The sequence below is a fragment of the Drosophila yakuba genome, chromosome 3R (genome assembly GCF_016746365.2).
Source record: "Drosophila yakuba strain Tai18E2 chromosome 3R, Prin_Dyak_Tai18E2_2.1, whole genome shotgun sequence".
NCBI classification, from domain to species: Eukaryota; Metazoa; Arthropoda; class Insecta; order Diptera; family Drosophilidae; genus Drosophila; species Drosophila yakuba.
Window position 1 is genome coordinate 18,106,291 of NC_052530.2, and position 21,167 is coordinate 18,127,457.

The following is a 21,167-nucleotide window of genomic DNA, read 5'->3' on the forward strand; positions in this document are numbered from 1 at the left end:
ATCACTTGCTGAGGTGGTCGTTTTACTCAAGTAAGCAAATATCTGTTTAAATAGGATCCTCAGAATTAAAAACAGATACAAATTTTAATTTACAAGACGGGTATTGGTTATTTATTTTTAATTTATTATAGTTATTACAAATGTACAAGCCAGAGGAACTTCTTACACCATTCAAGGCGGTATGTTTAGATTATATTTGTAAAGTATTTATATTTAGCTAAGTATTCGTGTAGTGGTATTTTCCAACCTTCAGCCGACGGTCACACTGCATTTTCATACACAAACGCTTGTCGTGTTGGAATTTAAAGCATAAAATTAGGTAAATTGTGATTTATTATCGGCGCTGCGGCCAAAATCCTGTAAGGAACACCTCGCGTTTTGTAAGGATATGTTTGTGAAACGAATAAGTTAGCCAGTGACTTGATAATTTAACTTTCTTTATCGCCGATGGCAGCAACTTTCTTTCGTTGCGGAGCAGAAAAGTGCACTTATAATCAGCAAAAAAAAACTAATTAAAACCGAGGAGGATCGTCCTTTGCCGGCACAAAATCACATTTAATATTTGAAAAGTATGCTACGAATTTCCGAGTGTATTAGAATTATTTGCTACCCCTTTGAAACACAATTTTATTTAAGAAGAAAACTTGTTGCGTTTTCTGTGCGTCAGGCGCTGGTAGTGTTGTCTCGCTCACACCAAGGCCGATCGATCATAAAGATCGAACTCAGCGACGCCATTTTTTCTTAGCTGCTTTTGGGCGTGTGTTGGTGACGCTGGCAAAATGTGATGTTCAATAAATCACGTGCCTAAAAGTAGACTAAGGCGGGCAGCAGTGATCCTGATCCTGAATTATCACTCCAATCCGATCTCAATTGCAGGCTGGTATAACCAACATGAGTGCCTCCAAGGAGGGCAAGGACAAGAAGGGCAAGCTGTTGGGTGTGGAGAACATTTCGCCGCCCAAGGATAAGCGTCCGAGCACCAGGATGAAGCTTTTAAATGACGTGGGAGCTGGTGAGGATGCCGAGCCAACCACCACCACATCACGAACGCCCTCCAACAAGCAGGAAAAGCGTGGCATTGTCGCTGGATCGCGCATCAAAATACTCAATGAAGAAATACTGGGCACTCCAAAAGCTGAGAAACGGGGCGCCAGCAAGAGCACAGCTCCGACTGCCTCCACTGTAAAGATTCTAAATGAAAAGAAGACCCCCAGTGCCACCGTGACAGCCGTGGAAACGGCCAAGATCAAGACGTCTCCCAGTAAAAGAAAGAAAATGGAACACTATGTACTTCAGGCTGTGAAATCAGAAAATACCAAGGCGGACACCACGGTTACCGTAGTCACCGAGGAAGATGAGACCATTGATTTTATTCTAGCAGATGATGAGGAAGTGGTGCCGGGCAGAATTGAGAACAACAACGGCCAGGAGATCGTTGTCACCGAGGATGACGAGGATATAGGCGAGGATGGGGATGAGGACGGTGAAGATTCATCGGGAAAGGGCAACTCTAGCCAGACGAAAATCAAGGAGATCGTGGAGCACGTGTGCGGCAAGTGCTACAAGACCTTCCGTCGGGTTCAGAGTCTAAAAAAGCATCTGGAGTTCTGTCGCTATGACAGCGGTTATCATCTGCGCAAGGCCGACATGCTAAAGAACCTGGAGAAGATCGAGAAGGATGCCGTAGTGATGGAGAAAAAGGACATCTGCTTCTGCTGCAGCGAAAGTTACGACACCTTCCATGTAAGTCATAAAAATTGATACGTAGAGAAGTCAGCTTAACTTACGCATACCACAATGTTCTTTTCAGCTGGGTCACATTAACTGTCCCGACTGCCCCAAGTCGTTCAAGACACAGACCAGTTACGAACGCCACATATTCATCACTCACTCCGAGTTCAGCGATTTTCCTTGCTCCATTTGCAACGCCAACTTGCGCAGCGAGGCTTTGTTGGCGCTCCACGAGGAACAGCACAAGTCACGCGGCAAGCCGTATGCATGCAAGATCTGCGGCAAGGACTTCACCCGCTCCTACCACTTGAAGCGCCACCAGAAGTACTCATCGTGCTCATCGAACGAGACCGATACGATGAGCTGCAAGGTGTGCGATCGCGTCTTTTATAGGCTGGACAATCTGCGATCGCATTTGAAGCAGCATTTGGGCACACAGGTGGTGAAGAAGCCGGAGTACATGTGCCACACGTGCAAGAATTGTTTCTACAGCCTGTCCACGCTAAAGTAGGTTTTCCACTTGATTTTAAAATACATGAAGTAATGATTGGCATAATTCCACAGCATCCACATACGCACTCATACGGGTGAGAAACCATTCGACTGCGATCTTTGCGACAAGAAGTTCTCTGCATTGGTGGCCCTTAAGAAGCATCGACGCTATCACACTGGCGAAAAACCGTACAGTTGCACTGTGGTTAGTCTTAGAACTTTCATTACCCTAAAATTTACATATTGTAGCGGTCTCCTTTTTCCTTTTAGTGCAACCAAGCATTTGCCGTGAAGGAAGTGCTCAATCGGCACATGAAGCGTCACACTGGAGAGCGTCCGCACAAGTGCGATGAATGCGGCAAGAGTTTTATCCAGGCCACTCAGCTGCGCACCCATTCCAAAACCCATATTCGTCCCTTTGCCTGCGATCAGTGCGATGAAAAATTCAAAACAGAGAAACAGTAAGCTGTCAAAAATGCCTTCTTTTATTTCGCAAAGCCTTGCTTACTTATCGCAATATTATTCTGCAGACTTGAGCGCCATGTCAAGACCCATTCTCGCACAAAACGCCCCGTCTTCTCCTGCGCCGAATGCAAGCGTAATTTCCGCACCCCAGCATTGCTCAAGGAGCACATGGACGAGGGAAAGCACAGCCGTAAGTCGGAATTGACTAGCAATAATCTAGGCTTTAATCCTACTGTTACCCTCTATAGCACAACAACAACGGGCATCAAAGCGCTCGTCCACCAAACTTATGGAACGCACGGATTGCGCCATTTGCGATAAGAACTTTGACAGCAGCGATACCCTGCGACGGCACATACGCACCGTGCACGAATGCGATCCGGATGACATTTTCGGTGTTGAGCCGCAGACATCAAAGCGTGCAAAGAAGGTCATCGAATCGGAGGAGGTTGTACCAGTGGCGTTGAACTCTTCGGCGGGCTCGTTAATTTCCAGCCAAACGGATGGCAATGGCGTTGTGGTGCGTGAATTCCTGGTGGATGAAGCCGATGGCGAGGCCCAGACCATTACCCTAGAAAACGAAACATACACAATTCTGCCCTTGGACGGGGCCATCGAGGGAGAGCAGCTGACGGATGAGGCTGCCGTTAAACCTGAGACCAAAAAGGAGGAGACGCAGGTCTCGCCGGTGGTCAAGAAGGAGCAGCGTAAATCCCTGGCCGCCAGTCTGGCCGCTGCTATCGCCGATAATCTGGAAGAAGCGTCGAGCGAGGATGACTTCAGTGGAGAAATCCTAACGGAGGAGGACATAAAGCTCAAAGAAAACGTGGGTAAACTTATTGACATGCTAGTGGATCCCCCGATCTTGAAGAAATACGGCTGGCCCAATGCCCCCGAGGAGACGGTGCTCTGCAAAGTGATCGAGAACTGTGGCCACGACCTGACCAAAGGTGGCGAAAACTACGCTGAGCTCGACTACGGTAGCCGCATGCGAGAGTATTGCAAACTGCTCTTTACCGTGGTCATTCACAACGATTCCATCAAGTCGCTGCTCAATAATTTCCCCATTGACGATGTCATCGAGTATGTACTGGGAGATGAGGACCAGGAGGAAGGGGGTTTGGGCAAAGACAATGATGACAACGAGTCAAATTCCGATTATGAAGATGATGATGCGGAGTCGGACACAGGCGCATCTAAAAAAAAGGAAATTAGAGAGAAGCGTGACAAAAAGGAAGTTTCGGCCAATTCCGAGAAGAAGGAGATCATAGCGAAGGCTGTGGATAAGGATAACTCAGAGGAGACTAAAAAGGAAGTGGTCACAGAAAATAAGAAAAAATCGATCCCATTGGAAGCCGAAAAAGAGAAGGTTTGATTTTTCTGCCTTCGATGCATGCGTACTATTACCGCACAAAAACAGAATTCTAGGAATCTAGAAGTTAGGAGCGGTTTATGATCGCTGATGATTTTTACAAAACTTGTATTCTTAAGATCGTTGGTTTCGGTTCAAGCACCAAGTGACCTTAGAAGAAAAACTTACCGTCTGTTGTTGAGTTGTTCGTTTAAATATTCAGACCTACTTACGCATTAACAAATGACCCAAAAACAAACAAAACCAACATATTGCATATCAAAGATATTTTGATATTATTATATAAATTTTATATATTTTTTGATTGAATGATGTTACCAAGCAATATATGCATTGCTATTTTTATAGAACTCTTATTAAATATTAAATCTAAAAACTCATTATATGCGTGAGAACTCTCTTTCATGCTTAACAAGCTGTTATTAATATTTAATGCTTACTGTTCCATCATCATCTTCTGAATACGGGCGTTGTTTTGCAAGATCTTGTGGCGAGTCTCGTCGATGAGCTCCCGGTACTCTGCAATGCTGGCTTGGATTTGCTGCAGCTGATGCTTCAGGGGCTCCGTGGCAGAGGCAGTGAGACTCTGCTCCCTTTTCAGTTCCGTGGAGGCCTGGTTGTAGGTGTCGCGCCACATCGTCAGCTCCAGCTGCATTGCATCAAAGTCCTCGGGTATGCAGTCCAGTAGTTTTCCCAGCGGCCCAATTGACTTTGTGAGCTTTTGGACTACGTCGCAGACGTCGTTCACCTGGCGGGCAGATGTTTGACGACCTGCCTGTGCTTGTGGTGCTTCCACTTCGGCGCTTTGATTAACCAGCTCCTTTTGCGTTTCCAAGATCTGCTGCACCAATCGTCCCTGGGCATCGAGCTGTCCCTCCAATGCTGCTTCCTCGCCGCCACCTTCGACGATGTCATGGGAGGCAGAGTCTTCTATGATCACCAGGTTCTCTCCGTCATCGTCCAAGTCGCCAAAGGTTTCGAGCTTCACATTTATGCCAGACATTTTGATCTGATCGTTGGGCTGCAGAACGATCTCCACATTGCGACGCCGCGGAGCTCCGGGACGTGCGGAGGCGGGTCGAGCGGATGGAGGTCTAAGTGAGGTTCTGGGCCGTTGATTCGCTTCCTTGGAGTTCTCCCTTGAGAGCGGAACCTCCCGCTTCACTTCGCTGCTGTTGGTCTCCGGTGGAGAACTATTTTCTGACGGCTGCACTGGGTTCACTGGCTGCGATGGGTTCTCGTTGGGAGCAGGATTAGGCTCCGGTTGCCTATGACTGCCACTAGAACGACGACTCTTGCTGGAGGATTTGCGACTCTCAGGCTCGGCTGGTGGAGCCGATGGAGATTCCTGGACAGGTGCCACCACTGCCTCCTTCTCTTGTAATGGCGTAACCTACTTGGGTATGTGGATTACAAATGGATTTGTATTTCATGCCAAAGTAACTCACCGTTTCCGACTCCGGCTTAGTTGGAGCACTTTCGGTAGCAGGAGGCTTGGAGGAGGGTGCTCCTTCCACTGGCGACATAGACAGACTGGGATGATCGCTCTCGATTGAAGGCTGCAGCTTGGCTTTCGTCTTTGGCTTGACAGGCGAAGGACTCTTTTGCTTGGAGTTTTGCCGACTTAGCTTGGTGTCCTCCTTGGGCGCCTTGGACTTCTTCTGGGATGCCTTATCCTTCTCGCTGGGGGGAGTGGATCGGGACGCCTGTTCGTTGGCCTTGCGCAGTTTCTGCTCTTGAGGCGATATGCGCTTCTCCTTGCGTCGCTTTGGATCCTCGTCCTTGCCGGCGGGTGAGGGATTCTTGCTGGGATTCTTAGTTTCCTTCGGTGGCTTGGCAAGCGTCAGTGGAGTTTTGCAGTGGGAAATCACCACCTGGTCCACAATGCTGTCCCACTCCTTCTCCCACTTCCTTTCCGCCAAACTGGCCATGGCCTGGAGCAGCTCATTGGTGAGCTCCGGTTCCTGGCCAGCAACTATTTTTGAAGTGCGCACCTTGAGATCCAGTTTAGTTGTTAGTTCTGGCAAAGCAAACACCTTGTATTTCACTCGGAAAACCAAAACCTTGTAAACCAAACTCACTAATTGCATCGATCATCTTTTGCAGGAATCGCATCTTATCCTCCCGACTGGTTATGTTCTCGAACATCTGCTCCTCCGGCGTATACAGTCCATCGAACTTGCCAGTTTGCTTGATAAACTGTCCACAAAAAAAGGGCTCAACTTTTGTTTTCTGGGGAGGTAATGTTCCACCACTTACGTTACTGAAAACATCCATTAGAAATCGGAATGGCGGCTTCTTCAGCAGCTTCTCCGTGAGAGGTGGCTTCTTGACGTACTTGCCCAAAACCTTTTGGGTCTCCAAGATGATGGCGTCCAGATCTTTCTCCGACATGTTTGCTCAGCTTTCTCAATTGAAATGTGGTTAACTATCCAGGCGGTTTCATTGTTTGGCCCGGCTGCGTTGTCCTGGCAACCAAACAGGTGAATATCCCTGACCATTCCGCTTCCATGGGAAAAACAGAAGCAGAGCCATTCGTAGGCTCATAAGTACATAGAGACAAGGACAGCGTTGGTTCCAACACAACTTTCACTTTATTTTAAAAAACATTCTCACGTACAACATGACTTGGCTCGATATGAGTGCAGTTCGATATTGAGGTTTCTGGGATATACATATATGTATTATAAATTGGTGTATAGATTGTTTTGTGGTGGATGCTTGTTTAACAATTGAGGTTACGGTTTTTTTTTTTTTAATAGAACGTTTGTGGTTTAATACTTGGGAAAGCTAAAAAATAAATTAAAATTACACGTCAACAGTTGGCCAATTTCGTGTTTTAGCGATCAGAGCAGTCCAGTGGATTGTTGTGTTTTTTTGGCGACTATATACAATTAACATTAATAATTCTCATAACTAAATTATACACAGTGTGATTAAAGCTACAGTCATACAAAAAGTAAACATAATGGGGGCAGGAGGGCGGACAGGAGGACAGAAGGCTTCCGGATCTGTACGACGCGGTGTTCAGATCGAATCTTGCAAGCAAAGTGGCGGCAATTATACAGGGCTGACACAAGATCAAAATAAGGGGGACAGATCGGCCTTGTCATCGTACTACAGGTTTACATAGCGCAGCGCTTAGTACATAGTTTAGGTATATAGTTTAGTTTAGGTTTTAGCTCAGTTACTCAATTACATTAGATAATGTTTAATCGTATAGGTAAGGTATCGCGCATACGTGTCGATAGATATCATTATTTTTATATTACATTTAGAGTGCGGCATTTCCGTGTGATGCAACATGCTGACCTAAGTCGTCTCCCCAATGCGCGGCAATTAAAAACGAATTGTAAAATTAACTCTCTGCGTAATTAGGCTAGATTGCGTCCCGCCGACGGATGCTACAACTCAAAGAAGTCGTCCTGCTGCTTCTCCAGCCGCTTAAGCGAATTCTGGACTCGTCGCGTCTGCGTCGTGTTCAGCAGGTGCGCCGTGTCCGAGGAGTTCCCGCTGCCCGTCGAACTGTGGCGCTGGTACTGCGACGGACGGTCGTTGTTGTTGGTCTTGTAGGAGTTGTTCAGCGGATGGCGGCGCTGCGGGAAAACGTCGGCGGTGGCACTGATGCAGATGTCCGCTTCACTTTGACTGCTGACCAGGCTGAAAAGTGGAAAAGAAAGCATAAGTTGATGCAATCTAAAAAGAACGTCACTTCATGAACAATCAGTTTCAGTTTCTATTGGTTCTGTCAGTTGATCAAATTATGATTAATTGATCTTGATAAAAATGTTTTAAATACCAGTATCGACAGCCGAATGATTTGAAATGTTGATTGATTGGGTCTCGTTTAAGTGGTGGAACTACTTACTCCTTGGAGCGCTCCACATATTTGCGCGACTCGGAAATGGTGTTGTCTATCTTGTTGAGGAAGTCGTTCATGCATTTCCTGTTCTCCTCCTCGGGCGTCATGGCGGCCACCGAGTCCAGGCTCTTGCTCTGCTTGCCGCTGCAACCACCGTGGCCGTGCATCATCGATGGATCCTCGTCGCCGGCCTGCACCACCAGCAGCTCCCCGGCAATGGAGTACGGCCGTTGTGGGGGCTGTTGCTGCTGCTGTTGGTTGCCGCCGGAACGCGATCCTCCAGAGATGGGACCGGTGCCACTTGTGTTGCAGCTGCTGCTGCTCCCACTGCTGCTGCTGCTGCTGCTGCTGCTACTGTTGCTGCTGCTGATGTCGTTGCTCTTCATGAAGCTCTTGTTGCTCTGGCTCAGATTGTTGGCATTGTTGTGCGCCTCCCGCTGTCCATTGGCATCCGGAGTGCCCGGTGGCGTGGCCAGCACGGCATCGAAGGCGGCTATCGAATCGCCAGGCACCTGGGGATAGTACGGGGAGTTCTTCTCCACTGGCACCAGGAGAAACTGACGCAGGAACAGGCTGTCCGAGGCGAAGAGCCGGTTGGCCCGCCGTATTTGCTCCGTCTGAAATGCAATACACGGGTTTTATTTATAAGCTGACGGAGCTCATCAATTACGGGCAATTGAAGCGCTGACACATGATTGATGGATGAGATTGATCGACGGATGGATGAGCAGGCCAAGACGCATATAGACTCATATGTATATGGCCAATCGGGTCAAGTGGCATGCAACGATTTTTTCTGCCTTGGCTTACAGCACAGCGACGTCTCGGATCTGTCGAGTCAATAAACTTAATCTGGCTTTAGGCAAATATTAGACCAGTGCTAACTGAACAGTCGAGCTCTCGTTGTGGACATAAATCATATGCAGCAATCTGTCAAGTCGCAAGAGGGTGTCTAAATAGGGGGCTGCAGCATTTTCCACAGGTCCACTGTGATAACGTGATACTGTGATACTGATAAAGATCCAGACTAACTGCTAGATACTTGTATCTCGACTGACTGGACTGTCCCTTCCCACATGTAGCTATCTTATATTTGTCCAAGTCACTAGACGACTTATCACATCCCCCGCAACTTTGGAAAGGTGTGGGTACGCTCGTAAATTCCAAGAAGTCACCAAGTGGCATGTGGTTGGGGCAGATGGAAGTTACCCGGGCAACATGGCCATTATTGAATCGATACATTCAAATCCCAGGGAGTTGGCATTTAAAATGCAAAGCACTCGCGTGCTGGCAGCACTAGTAAAGCTTCCCAGAGGGCGTAAGAAATCAATGGATGTGGCGAAATGATTTGGTCAAGATTCAAAGTTTCTATAGAAGAATAAGGTGGGAAATGGCGTGATGGTTCAGTGGCTTGGGTTTGGGAAGTTGCACTTTTCTGTGTTTAAGTTTTGGAATTACGAAAGTTCAAAGGCTGCATTCTAAGATCAATAAATTCAAATGAAGCGGCTGACATTTAACATTCAAAGGGGTTAGCGTGTCAGCAGTGGCTTTTGTTGTTGATAAACCTATTTTGAGGTGCAATTAAATATAGTACATGGCTAAAGGTTTGTTTCCATGCGGGCACTGCACTACTTTTGCATATTTGCAACGTACAATCGATAGAAAGATACATTTGAAAGATGAAAATCCAGTAGCTGGCTTGAATTGTTACTTTCTATGGAAGTGGATTTTATAGTGAAGCTTTCATGACGTGTAGAATAGTCAAGAAGGTGTGAACTTCAGTTGGAAATACTCCTCCACGTGTCAATACTTCACTCGAATATGCAGCAATCGAACCAAAGCAAAACAATGGCCATTGTATGGGAATGGGGAGCTCCTCCAAGTGGTTAAGATGCCATGGAGCACCGGGAAGTGGTGGCACTCTTGGAGCTTCCCACTGTCTTGGCTGTGGCGCATTGTCGAGGAATGTGGAATGCGGTTGATTATGATTGGCTTATACTGTACTTCTCGCGAGGATTGACTCACCGTGCAGCCGTACTTGAGGGCGATGCCCTGCAGCGTGTCCGTCTTCTCGACGATGTGCCGGATGAGGGTCTCATTGTTCCGGAGGCTGTTGCAGCAGGTGCTCCCGTAGCGCTTCAGGGTGCGCCCGGAGTCCCGGATCGATTGCTTCTCGTTGAACATGAATTCCGAGTCATCCATGTCGGGGACGATCTCTTGAAACTGCAATGGATTTGAGAATTGATTCACATCAGATGGTTGGTTGGTATATTATTGTATTATGTTTATTGTAGTGATGTCATGGCCAATAGGCAACGCACACAGGCACAGACACAGGCGCTATACGCACACACGTACATATGTATGTAATTGTAATTTCGTTACACAGGCACTGATTTTGAACGCAGTGTTGGGGCGACTAAAGTGAAATGCGACTTATTTCCGCATTAACTAATTATGCGCGCACTCACCCGAACGCCGCTCCTTTGTAACGGTAAATGCAACTGCAACTGCTGCTGCTGCTGCTGCTGCTGCTGCTGCAACTGTTACTGTTACTCCGCCGCAGAGCCCCAACTCACACACGCACGCACACACCCATGGCAGGCCTTTCAAAACAGAGCGAGCGAGATGGCGCTAGAGAGAGAGTGGGAGTGGGTGGGTTGTGGTGGCGTCTTTACCGCCCAGCCCTCTCACTCTGCTAATAAATTGCGCTAATATTTGCACACGCGAGTGCACTGTTTTATGGCAATTTGCGATTTTTCGATCCAATTGTGATTTTCTGTTTACTACGTGCTGCAGTGTTACCAGATGCAGCGTGAGCTACAAAGCCAAAGGGACCACTTTCACCTTCATTTCGCGTTGCCAGACTATCTATCTTGGCGCGAAATTTAAAATTTTCAACTGCGCCTACGAGCGAACCTTAAATATTTTGTAACCAAATACTATCTAAAACACTTTTGAATAGTTTGGTCTGGTTTTAAAAAACTAATTTAGGTTTACTAAATTTAATATTAATGGAAAGTAAATGGTAAAAATGCGCTGTAAGGCTATCTCGAATAATTAATATATTAAAATTAGTTTTGTTACAAACTAGCGAAAATGGCGCTGCCACCCAGAGCGAAGAAATTGGCGCGCATTTGAAAAAGGGAGCAGTTAGAGCACTTTTATTTGCCTTTGCTTTGTTTTAAACATCCAGACGCTGTTAATTTTTCAGTTTGTTGGTGTTTCTCCACCTGCGGTGGGTAATTTTTTCACGTGATCGGCAACGTAAACGTCTTCAAATGTATTGTATATATTTAGCCAGTCAGTCAGTCAGTTCGAACCTGTTTGAACAAAGCAGGTCGCCAGTGGGTTTGTTATTTTTCTGTATTTCATCCCAGCACCATCATCAACAGCTGCTGCAAATATTGAAATTAGTGCGGTGCCTGCCGGTGGACGACGTGCCGTGCCACTGCCTGATAATTAACATGTGACTTTATTCATTAATGGTAGCTGAACATTGTATGCGCAATATTGCTGCATTATTGCACTGCCCCGGCACAATAACTACCGCATATTTGCATTGCGGGCTTTGGCCATAATCGACGTGAAACCAGGCGCGTTTAAGGTCAACAAGTTGTTATTACACATTACCATGCTTTCTGCTCAAATGAGACACAATCTTTGGCTCCATTTAATTGGCTTTTCAGCTACCATTACTTCCTATGTTTTGTTTATCATAACAATTTCAGTTTTATTTTTGGCTCTTTCCTAGAACAAAGCAACCAATACATTATTTTTATCATTTCCTAAAGTGACTAAGATCTGGTGATCTATAATGTTCAGCTTAGAAACGTGGTGACTCTGTTCTCCGTATTGGTCGCCATTTATTTATGTTTGGCAAATATTTTGCAGATAAGCTGCGCAGATAAGGAACTCACACTTCTAAGGCAGCCGAAGCTTCGTTGTGCTCTCTATATAGTTTTCTTTAGTTATACAGATACCCCATGTATTCAATATATGTATCCAGTTGATTCAGCTAGTGATGAACGGTCATTGACTTGGCATCGAAATACAATACGCATACGCCATGGTGTACGAATCAGAATTTGTGCAGGTAGTATTTGATTGACTGGAAGTTAGTGACCTGTGGAGAAAGCTCTCACCATTGGCCATTCCGAGCACAGTAGGAAAACACCTGATTAATCAGCACACGAGCTGAGCTTCTGAGACATGATCGTAATATAAGTGATTGCCTTATTGTTTGTGTGCGCGTTCATTGGCGCAGAAATGAATGTTAAATGCCACTTTTTGGCACTTTGGCTCTAACAGAGCGACATCATTGAGATATCAGCATCAGCATCAGACATGCACGGCTGGCGCTTCTTCACTTTGTGAGTCACTAATTTGTGTGAATTTGCGGGGCTTGATGGGAAATTATCGTCCACGTTCAAAGAACTGCCAGCGACGAAGGTCAAGACTTTGAGCCACGTTGGTCAGCTTTTCGTTTTGTCGTTATTTCGTTGGCCGAATGGCCCATAATCAGAGCCATAAATTATGCGGCTAATGTGCGGCTCAGGCAATAATAAATTCAACGATATCGTTCGTAATCTATTTCAATTTGCTGCCTTTCAATCGCGCTCAAATTGCAGCTGTTTGTTTGTGCGGTGTGTTTTTATTTTTATTTTCATTTTCAGATTTATGGAATTGTGCAAGCACACGAAAATTATAACCGAAGGTTGAAGTTGAGCATAACTAGGTAAATAGCCGGGCACTATCTCTAGTATTAATTAAAGCCCCCGAAAATGGGGAATTGCAAATTGATAAACAGCAAGCGGTACGATTCGGTACGAATCGGGAGCAGACAACCAAAACAATTTGTATGCACGCTACGTGACTGAGAAGTGAGAAGTGAGGAGCTCCATATACATATACCTATTCAGATATCTGCTGGAGCTCAGTGCTTGTGCTACTGTTGATATATATGGGAAATACTCGCCCCATGGCCGCGATAATGCCAAACAAAGAGGCTTCTTGGCAGCCAGACACGTGATCTCTTGTGGATTCTCTCGCTCACTCGATACTAAATATTGACTTGGCCATATCTGGATATCTGGCCTATGCAGATGATTCAGACTGTCCAAAGGTTAAGTCCTATACAAAAATATTATATTACACTATGAACAGTATCTAATACAAACAGTCCTCGACCTAAAACTGCAGATATGATGTATAGCTAAGGTGATTCATGACAAATTCTAAGCCAGCTAGTAAACAATGTCGTGTTTGTTAGCGAATCAATCAGGGCAACTAAACCCCCAACTAAACCTTGACTCAAATGCCACACAATTTGCATCCTTCTGCAGCAGCAACCTCATGCTTTGTCTTATGGGGGGAATTACTGGAGAAAGCCCCATATTGAAGTGAATTTATAATACACCAAAAGCTCAAGTTGTCCACGGCGATATCAATGAGCCGCTTGTATAACCCGCATATGAATGTCTAGAGCCCATAAGTCAAGTGTCCGGGTCTTAAGTGGTCTTTGCGTTTGCTTTATTTATATTTGGCGATAAATTAAATGGATGGATCGCTGGTTCTCGGTTCGCGATTCTTGTCTTCTAGTTCTTTCAGTAGTACACAAGTTTATTGTGTAGACACCTGTAAGTTGAACAATTTAAGGGCAAGTTGTTTCCTTATAACTGGTAATTACTGCTGCTACGTGCAAGTTCCATCAACGTGACATTTTATGATATTTAAAATATTTAACCAAGAAGCTAATGATTGGGGAGGGCTACCTCGTAGCTGTTGGGGTATATTAGCTATAAGCTTTTTGTTCTTGAGAACTCTTTAATCGAGTGGATGGGCATATTGTGCAATTTTTGCGGCTGAAACTTAATTGGCAGTGTGACAAAAACTAAGCAGTAAATGATTTCAAGATCTTGAAATAAATAAAACAATAGCTGATGTTTGTTAGACAAGTGGGAAATGGGACCCTTCAAATAATCAATCTCTATAAACGCTGTTTTATTTCCTAATGACGTTGCACTTAGGCGTGTGATTGATTGTCCGCTGCCTTTCATAATACCCACATGTACTTACATATATATGAATATAGATACTTTACTATACGATGGTTGTGGGTCATTAAAAAGCATCTGAGCTGTGAGCAGCCATCGAATGACTATCAATATGATTTATGAAATTATTAATTATATGTCTACAGCTACTTGAGTTCTTGTTGTGCAGTGTTTGCCTTGGTTTTTTCTTTCAGAATGGGGGTTTCTGTGGCTCCAGGCTCCAGTGGCTTTTGGATGACTAATTATTTTTGCCGATAAGATTGCCGCCTTTGTGCGCAGAAGAGGTGCAGCCCTCGTTTATGATCAATATGAGGTGCGATCAAAGATATAAGTGCTACGCCACACAATGCACATACAAGGAAATTTTGTTAGGGGTTCTGGAATTTTACGTCTTTTGGCCCCAAAATCGTTCGATCAGCACGTTCGAATTCGAATGATAAGAGTGCTGTGTGTGTGAAAGTCAAGGCCAGTTCTCCAGTTCTCCAAAATCAGCAGCAAAAGGGCCTTAAAGTCGGTCTATTTGTTCTTTGGACAAAGGCGGACTTATCTCTGTCTCTTTTGGGAATTGTTTTCCCATTTTCATGCTGATTAATCGTATTTATAAGCCAGCGCCACAATCAAAACAATAACGCATACGAATCGTTGAATTTCTGTAGATTGACACCTTATTTATAAGCAATTCGAACCGGTTGCAACCGCTAAATCAGACAAAAACTTAAATATAGACAGCCAGCAATCGCAAATAGTCTACACAGTAAAATCCAAACAATCAAATAAAATAAAAACCACAACGAAAACCAGTCTTTAGATCGCACTGTGCAGCAGGAAGGCGAACTTCGTGGTTAATTTAAACTCTTAAAATGGTAGAGACACTTTAACTGACTCACTGGCATTCCCGAGTTGAACTTGGGATTTCGCACATTGAAGAACATCTTGGTAAACCCAGGGAAATCGGTGATTTTTTCAGGTACCACGCGGTATCATTCGAAATATGATGATGTTCCCCTAGTTTTATATACACATTAAGTAGCAATTTTAAGCTTAGCAAACTCTGAGAAAGTATTGCTCTATATCAGCCCGAGGTTCACTAATTAGTTGTCGTGTCTTAATTATTGCACTCTATAAAAAACCCAGTTTTTAGCAATCTGAAAGGCAGTTGAACGTAACATATTTGTAGACTAGACAGTAAATTTGTTAGCATGCAAAACCTAAACTCTGTTCGAGCTTAAAGTACAAAAAGCAGCTTTCTTTTGCTACACAAAACATTCTCTTTTCAACGCAGACATAAATAAATTAGTTAACAAATAAAAAAGCTGGAGCATGTGACAGAAATAAACAAGATTTTATATGCACAGGTTTTTAACGAAATAGACACAGTAGCCCAACTCGCAGTACTTAACTATAGTTAAGTATACATATTTATAGAACCAAACAAATTGTTGCAATGTACGAGTATTGCATCTTTCACTGCTGTGATATGCAATTAAATGGTGTAATAGCTACCAAATGGCGGCCTAAACTTTTGCGCGTGACCCAAATTCGTGTTGAACTTAATTATAGCTGAAGTTATCGCCAAACAAGCGTGAGTAACAGGCCAACCTCGCTTTGTTGGCCCGCCCGCATGCAAAGCCATTACCAAATCGGAGGGACTTTCGGTTGGCAGTTAAGCAGTTGAGCAGTTGAGCAGCTAAACAAGGCCAAAACACCACCCACAGCTGGGTGGCCAACATGGTCGCGATCAGCCGAAGATACACCTGTATTTAAATGTAAGTGTGCCAGTCGAGCGAACGAACTACATGTCATGTATGTTCACAGCCGAAGGACAAAGTTTGATGGCTCTTTGCTGGAATTTCCAAAGGTATCACTCGAACTCAACTGCAGATGGCCACTGGTAATATGGGATGAGGTAATGCACCTCATTTTAGCCTAAAGGATCTGGTTGCAAGGCTAAGGATATTTATAGAGGAGCAGAAATGAACTTTATAATTTGTGCCATGTGCATTGGCCCAATTAGCGGCTGCAGTCAGCGTATAAAATGCATTTTGTGCTCGCTTCAACTTGTTCTCGCTTTCAGCACGGCGAGAAATTGTATCTGCATCTGCATGCATTGCAAGTATCTCAACTTGTGCATTGTCCTTTTTTTGCATATCTAAAATGGTCTAGAATGCTAAATGAAATACATACTAATTTGATAACCAGTTTCTTTATTGTAGCAATAAAATTCAGTTTCTGCTTATTCACACTTCTTTTAAAATAATGCAAAGTACGTCACTGAATATTTAAAGATCACTTTCATTGACCTTTATGTTCTAATTCTAGTTTTTGATACAGAGTGTAAATGAGTAAAGTATCTTGCAATCTTCTGGTTATTGCTAGTGACTAAGTCCCAATTTTTCCCTATAAAAAACAGCAATTAAGCAGATATTTCTCCGCGTGCACTGGTTGTGCTGCATGGCTATTTTTCCACACTCGTGGAAACACAAACTCATTGGCCATTTGCAATTCAAGCGGGGAGCCGCATAAGTTACTGGCTGTAGCTGCTTTTGGCTTTTGGCTTTGCTTTTGGCTTTTGCTTTTGGCCAGATGTACTCGTTGCTGGCTTACTCATCGCGTTGGTTCGCTGGCCACGATCTTAGCACACTTTGGTGCCCCACTCGGATTCGGATTCGGATTCGGAATTGGATTTGGAAACGGATTCGGATTGCAACAGCAACAGCGTACTCACACGCCGCCAGCAAAGATACACAAAATAATAAATAAATAAAACGACACCAGATAGAGAGTGGAAAAGAACCCGAGGAATCGGACTCGGATTTGGAATCGCAAGAGTAACGCTCATTCAGAAAGCCAGTTGCCTTTTTTCCCGGGTAATGCGAGACCATTTCGACATGATCGTGTTTCGCAGAATAATTTATTATTTTGTTTGCCAGTTTGCAAGTTTGCCTGTGGCCTGTTGCCTGTTGCCAAGTGTCTTTTGGCCAGGTCTTTCTTAAATGCGGTTAAGCACTCCGGCTTCACAGCCACTTCCTCCACTTCTCATCTCTCCCCAGCGGGCCAAGTTCTCAACGCCGATCGTGGGGTGTGCTACTATGTATGTATATACCACAAAGCCTACAATAGGGGTCAAAATAATAGGTTATAATGTCTGGCTATAATATTGTATTAAGTATAAGCCAAACTTTACTTTTCTTCATTTGCTTGCTAGTTCTGTTCACTTCCTTAAAATGTACATCATACACTAGATAGAACAACTACCCTCTTGGCCGCGACTGTCTTGCATTGGCTCAGACTTCGGCCCAAAGCCACAACCTGAAGCCAAAGAGCTAACGACCGCTTATAGCCGTGACTCCGCAGCCTTTCGCGAATCCGCAATGTAGCAAAATACTAATGATCGCACACCAACAGCCCACAGAAGTTGGGTTCACTTCTGCAAGAAAGCCACACAATACTGTCGTCATTTCAGCGGATTGCCACAGGCAAAAGCGTTTTGAAGGGGCAAAGCCGTTAAGACTCCATCGCTTGGGGTCTTAAGAAAATATGAGCTCCACACTTTCAGAGATCTTCGAGTTTGGAACAAAGACACAGACTGAAAAGTTAAATATATGCATGGGAAGTGTATTTTACTGAGCTACGTTTGCTACTCTGCACATCTCACATTTTTGCACTTTTCCTGCGTTCGATAAATGTTAAACAAATAGTTTTTAAACAAACAGCGCAAATTAGCGGATCAAACTGTGGAGTGTCATGGATCTTTTGTTCGGATCAATTTGTAAGTCGTTTTGCCGCCCCAAACGATTGTAATTCCATCTGTGATTTGTGTACGCCCTAATTGTAAGTCGATTACCAGTTTCCCTGTTCAGTAATTATGGATTTATGGATAATTGGCAGCGACACCTACGTAGCCTTGAGTTATTACCTGATTACCTTTCTAATGCAAGTAGTATTACTAACTGAATTGCTTACCTGCGAGTGCAGCTTCCAATCCTTGTAGGCCTTCACAATGTAATCCATTTCCGTGGGCTTGTCTGTTCTGTTTTTCCGTTTTTCCGCTTTTCAGCTTTTCCGCTTTTCAGCTTCTGTTTCAGATTTTCACTGGACGATCGCCTGCATCGAAGAACATAAAAATACTAAGTACGGTCACTGCACTCACTGATAGCAATTTACTCAAGTTCGTTTTGGTTTTATTATTATTTTGTAGTTATTATTATTATATATTATGAAACAATTAAACGCATTTCCAGATTTCGAGATTTCTGTTTCATGTTTCTTTGTTTTCTTTTCGGTGGCTGCCATCAAACATAGTTGTGCAATTTCCGAGTAATTGTTCAACAGGCTTTACTTTAGTTTGGGCTTCTCGCTTTAATCAAGGCTGGCAACAACAAATCTCCCGTCTTTCCTCGTCTTTTCTGTCATTCTTCTGTCTTTTCTCTGTGTCTTTCTGCACTTGTGCAAATCTCCAGAGCTCGTGGGCGTCACTTTGTGGGTGTGTGTGTGTGGTGTGCGTGTGTGTGTGGGTGAGTGGGAGTGTGCCAGTGACGTGTGTGAGCGAGTGGGTACAGTGGGGCCTCAGCAAGTCGCACAGAGCAGCAACAATTTGGGATTTTATAATCTAATACAACGTTAGAAAAAAGCCCTTCTTTCAGCAAAATCATAGAAGAAGTTAAGCTATAAGATACAAACAAATGAGCAGTAGAAGTCAACGGATGTCGTAATTATATCAATTTAAAACAAATTATAATTAACTTCAGAAGGTCTTTTGGCCTTCCGAGTTATAGAGTTTGAACTGTATGCGAATTTGTTTTTCGGCTGCGACAAGTGGAAATGGAAATTTGTATGTACCGCGCTTCGTGATATTTTGCCAATTGCTACTTTTTTATCTAGAGAACAAATATCCATTAGCTGCTAGGATTTTTCTTGTTACATTTCGTGCTGATGCTGAATGCTGTTACTTAAGTTATTAATTTGATTGTTGCTGCTGCTGTGGGACAACGAGCAGCTTTTGTTTATGGTTTATATTTTTCCATCGCATTTTTTTCGTTTTTTTAGTTTTTTTCGTTTTTTTAGTTTTTTCGTTTTGTTTTGTCACAATGCAAATGGGTAGATCACCGCACCGAGTGTAAATACACACAATTGAGTTGAGTCCAGATGCTCGTCGCTTGTCCCATGGCAACGACAGTAGCCGTTCTCTAAGTTTAGTGGTTTAGTAGTTGTTGTGCATATATTTCACTTAATAGCAACTCTTCGTTTATAAAATTTGTACATTTATGTGTATGCGTCGTATATGTGTATTCATCTTTTCGGCACTCACAAACACAGATACAAAAGCGGCGACGGCGACGACAACGCGATATATTTTATACGTTTTATTCCAGCTTTTTTCGCCGCTAAACGGAGACACTAACTAAATGAACTTAGCCCAAACAACTAAGAGCGCAGCAGGCGAGCGACCAACTCCAAGCAGCACTCAAAAACAAGTGACTGCTCCACCGACTGGCGAACCAGCGACGAGCGATTGTGATTGCGATTCTCCGCGTGCCCGGGGAGACTCTCTTCCAGAAGACTCTCTTCGCGCGCTCAGCTGGGCTCTTGGCTCTTGGTTCGCGGCTCTCGGCTTTCAGCTTTCGGTTTCGGTTTCTTCGGCTGGAATTGGAATTGTAGAATGGCATTAGCACGTACTGGAAGTGCACACACACACACACTCACTCAATCGCTTCGTGGATGTTGGCTTCGTTCACTTCCCGCCTGTGAATTACTTTTTCAAGTACTCACTGTACGAATGAGTTGGATGATTGTGCCTAATTCGAGTGATAATAGTGATAGCAAACACGTTGAACTGGCCAGCTGGGAAAGAGAAGAGTACTGGCACAGTGGGCGCATGATATGATGAACTGCACTGTAATATATTCCATTCACTTGGTGTATAACTAAACACCTTACTCTTACTTAATTTAAATTACTCATACGCAGCGTTGTCCCTTACATAAGCCGTGTTTAAACATAAAGTTGACACATTCTGTTGGAGCATTTCTTATGATTTAAATAAACAAATAAATTATTGAATAAGAGGTATTACCATTAAGTTTTAAGTAATCAGTTCCATCTGATTAATGTAATTTATGTGAGGATTAAAAAGAGATTTTAATATTATATAGACTGCAAGCACTGTACACACTTAATCGCATGTAGTATGTACCCGCAAACTTGTGATATTCATCTAAGCAACTCTCTCTCTCTGTTTTTGTGGCCCTCTTCTAGATTATTAAATGATAACTGGATGGCGGCGACAGGTGCACAAGTACAATGACAATCACGTTCCTCGCGTTTTCAATTGGGTTTTATTGTTTTTCTCCCGCAGTTCGTCATAGGATTAATTAGCATGCATGATAAGCCCACGATCTGTGGAGGAATCCCTTTTTTCCAGCGATGAGCGGGGAATTTTCCGGCGAACGGACGTCATCGTTTGCATTGCAGATTGCGGTAAAAGTAAGGAATAACTATTTTTGGAAATCCGGTGATAGTGAGTGTGCTGCTGCTGCTGCTGTCAAAACAAAAGTTTCATTATGATTAGGCCGACGAATGCGTGTTGTTTTCGGCGCAGATAAGCGGCGAACGACTGTCACAGTACAAGGTAATCCATGTTAGATATATTGTTATCGATGCCCCATACCCCTTATCACTGCGCACCTAAACGGACCGACTAACCATGAGGCGTGGACTGCGTCAGCTGCCAAAAACAAGCCGCGATCTGCTCCTGTTGCCAATCGCTGATAGTCCAAGTTACAAGCAGTTGATAAATTTGTTTATGTTTTCGTATTCAATATAGAAAGTACCTTAAATATTTAATTGCATAAATGGTAAATGTAAAGTTAAAAACATAAAATGATTGAATAAACTTTATACAAAGAGTAATACCTCTTAAGGATCCTAACAATTTACAAATATGCAACAATAGTTTTTATGATTACTAAGCTACTTGCAAGTAATTATATCTTAATATAAAACTGTGTTTTATGGTTAACCATAAATGCTGATTTATATCTAGTCTGTAGTTAAAGTATTTATTATTACTTATATATTACTTTAATTTATTAAGTAATTACCAAATTCAGGCCAAAACTATTAACACGTCCTTCTTTTGGAAACTTTCTACACTAAATACAATAACTTTTATGAGATAACATCCCCAGAA

General features: G+C 43.7%; 3 protein-coding genes across 7 annotated transcripts; 1 reads left to right on the forward strand and 2 right to left on the reverse strand.

Moving 5' to 3' along the window:
- The first annotated feature begins 225 nt into the window (after positions 1-225).
- LOC6537324 (protein suppressor of hairy wing) lies at positions 226-4,472 on the forward strand. Of its 2 annotated transcripts, none has more exons than XM_015192796.3 (7): positions 226-319; positions 877-1,743; positions 1,811-2,238; positions 2,296-2,428; positions 2,494-2,684; positions 2,754-2,878; positions 2,937-4,472. In XM_015192796.3, exons 2-7 carry the CDS (start codon positions 892-894, stop codon positions 4,061-4,063), a joined length of 2,856 nt encoding a protein of 951 aa, XP_015048282.1. In that variant the 5' UTR covers positions 226-319; positions 877-891; the 3' UTR covers positions 4,064-4,472. The 2 variants fall into 2 exon arrangements, with proteins under 2 accessions (XP_015048282.1, XP_015048281.1); XM_015192795.3 differs by lacking the exon at positions 226-319 and adding an exon at positions 436-569.
- Positions 4,473-4,496: 24 nt separating this feature from the next.
- LOC6537325 (TRAF3-interacting protein 1) lies at positions 4,497-6,520 on the reverse strand. Of its 2 annotated transcripts, XM_039375146.2 has the most exons (4): positions 6,320-6,520; positions 6,142-6,259; positions 5,509-6,080; positions 4,497-5,453 (listed from the first exon to the last, which is right to left on the reverse strand). In XM_039375146.2, the coding sequence occupies exons 1-4, from the start codon at positions 6,452-6,454 to the stop codon at positions 4,497-4,499; spliced, it is 1,782 nt and encodes a 593-aa protein (XP_039231080.1). In that variant the 5' UTR covers positions 6,455-6,520. The 2 variants fall into 2 exon arrangements, with proteins under 2 accessions (XP_039231080.1, XP_039231079.1); XM_039375145.2 differs by having other exon boundaries at positions 6,142-6,520.
- A 284-nt stretch (positions 6,521-6,804) lies between these two features.
- LOC6537326 (histone-lysine N-methyltransferase, H3 lysine-79 specific) lies at positions 6,805-19,450 on the reverse strand. 3 transcript variants are annotated; one of them, XM_002097847.4, is made up of 5 exons: positions 19,287-19,450; positions 17,942-18,082; positions 9,948-10,145; positions 7,929-8,539; positions 6,805-7,720 (listed from the first exon to the last, which is right to left on the reverse strand). In XM_002097847.4, exons 2-5 carry the CDS (start codon positions 17,987-17,989, stop codon positions 7,465-7,467), a joined length of 1,113 nt encoding a protein of 370 aa, XP_002097883.1. In that variant the 5' UTR covers positions 17,990-18,082; positions 19,287-19,450; the 3' UTR covers positions 6,805-7,464. The 3 variants fall into 3 exon arrangements, with proteins under 3 accessions (XP_002097883.1, XP_015048284.1, XP_015048285.1); XM_015192798.3 differs by lacking the exons at positions 17,942-18,082; positions 19,287-19,450 and adding an exon at positions 10,394-10,721; XM_015192799.2 differs by lacking the exons at positions 17,942-18,082; positions 19,287-19,450 and adding an exon at positions 10,281-10,721.
- Positions 19,451-21,167: the final 1,717 nt, after the last annotated feature.

Excerpts from the sequence above, each read along its gene's own strand:
- LOC6537325 (XM_039375145.2), bottom strand. The coding sequence starts at position 6,454 with ATGTCGGAGAAAGATCTGGACGCCATCATCTTGGAGACCCAAAAGGTT. Across the intron at positions 6,081-6,141 it reads AAAGATGATCGATGCAATTA|AACTAACAACTAAACTGGAT; the intron begins GTGAGTTTGGTT and ends TTGCTTTGCCAG. Across the intron at positions 5,454-5,508 it reads CTAAGCCGGAGTCGGAAACG|GTTACGCCATTACAAGAGAA; the intron begins GTGAGTTACTTT and ends ATACCCAAGTAG.
- LOC6537324 (XM_015192796.3), top strand. The coding sequence starts at position 892 with ATGAGTGCCTCCAAGGAGGGCAAGGACAAGAAGGGCAAGCTGTTGGGT. Across the intron at positions 1,744-1,810 it reads AAAGTTACGACACCTTCCAT|CTGGGTCACATTAACTGTCC; the intron begins GTAAGTCATAAA and ends TGTTCTTTTCAG. Across the intron at positions 2,879-2,936 it reads GGACGAGGGAAAGCACAGCC|CACAACAACAACGGGCATCA; the intron begins GTAAGTCGGAAT and ends TACCCTCTATAG.
- LOC6537326 (XM_002097847.4), bottom strand. The coding sequence starts at position 17,989 with ATGGATTACATTGTGAAGGCCTACAAGGATTGGAAGCTGCACTCGCAG. Across the intron at positions 10,146-17,941 it reads ATTGGAAGCTGCACTCGCAG|TTTCAAGAGATCGTCCCCGA; the intron begins GTAAGCAATTCA and ends AATCCATTGCAG. Across the intron at positions 8,540-9,947 it reads CCCTCAAGTACGGCTGCACG|ACGGAGCAAATACGGCGGGC; the intron begins GTGAGTCAATCC and ends ATTGCATTTCAG.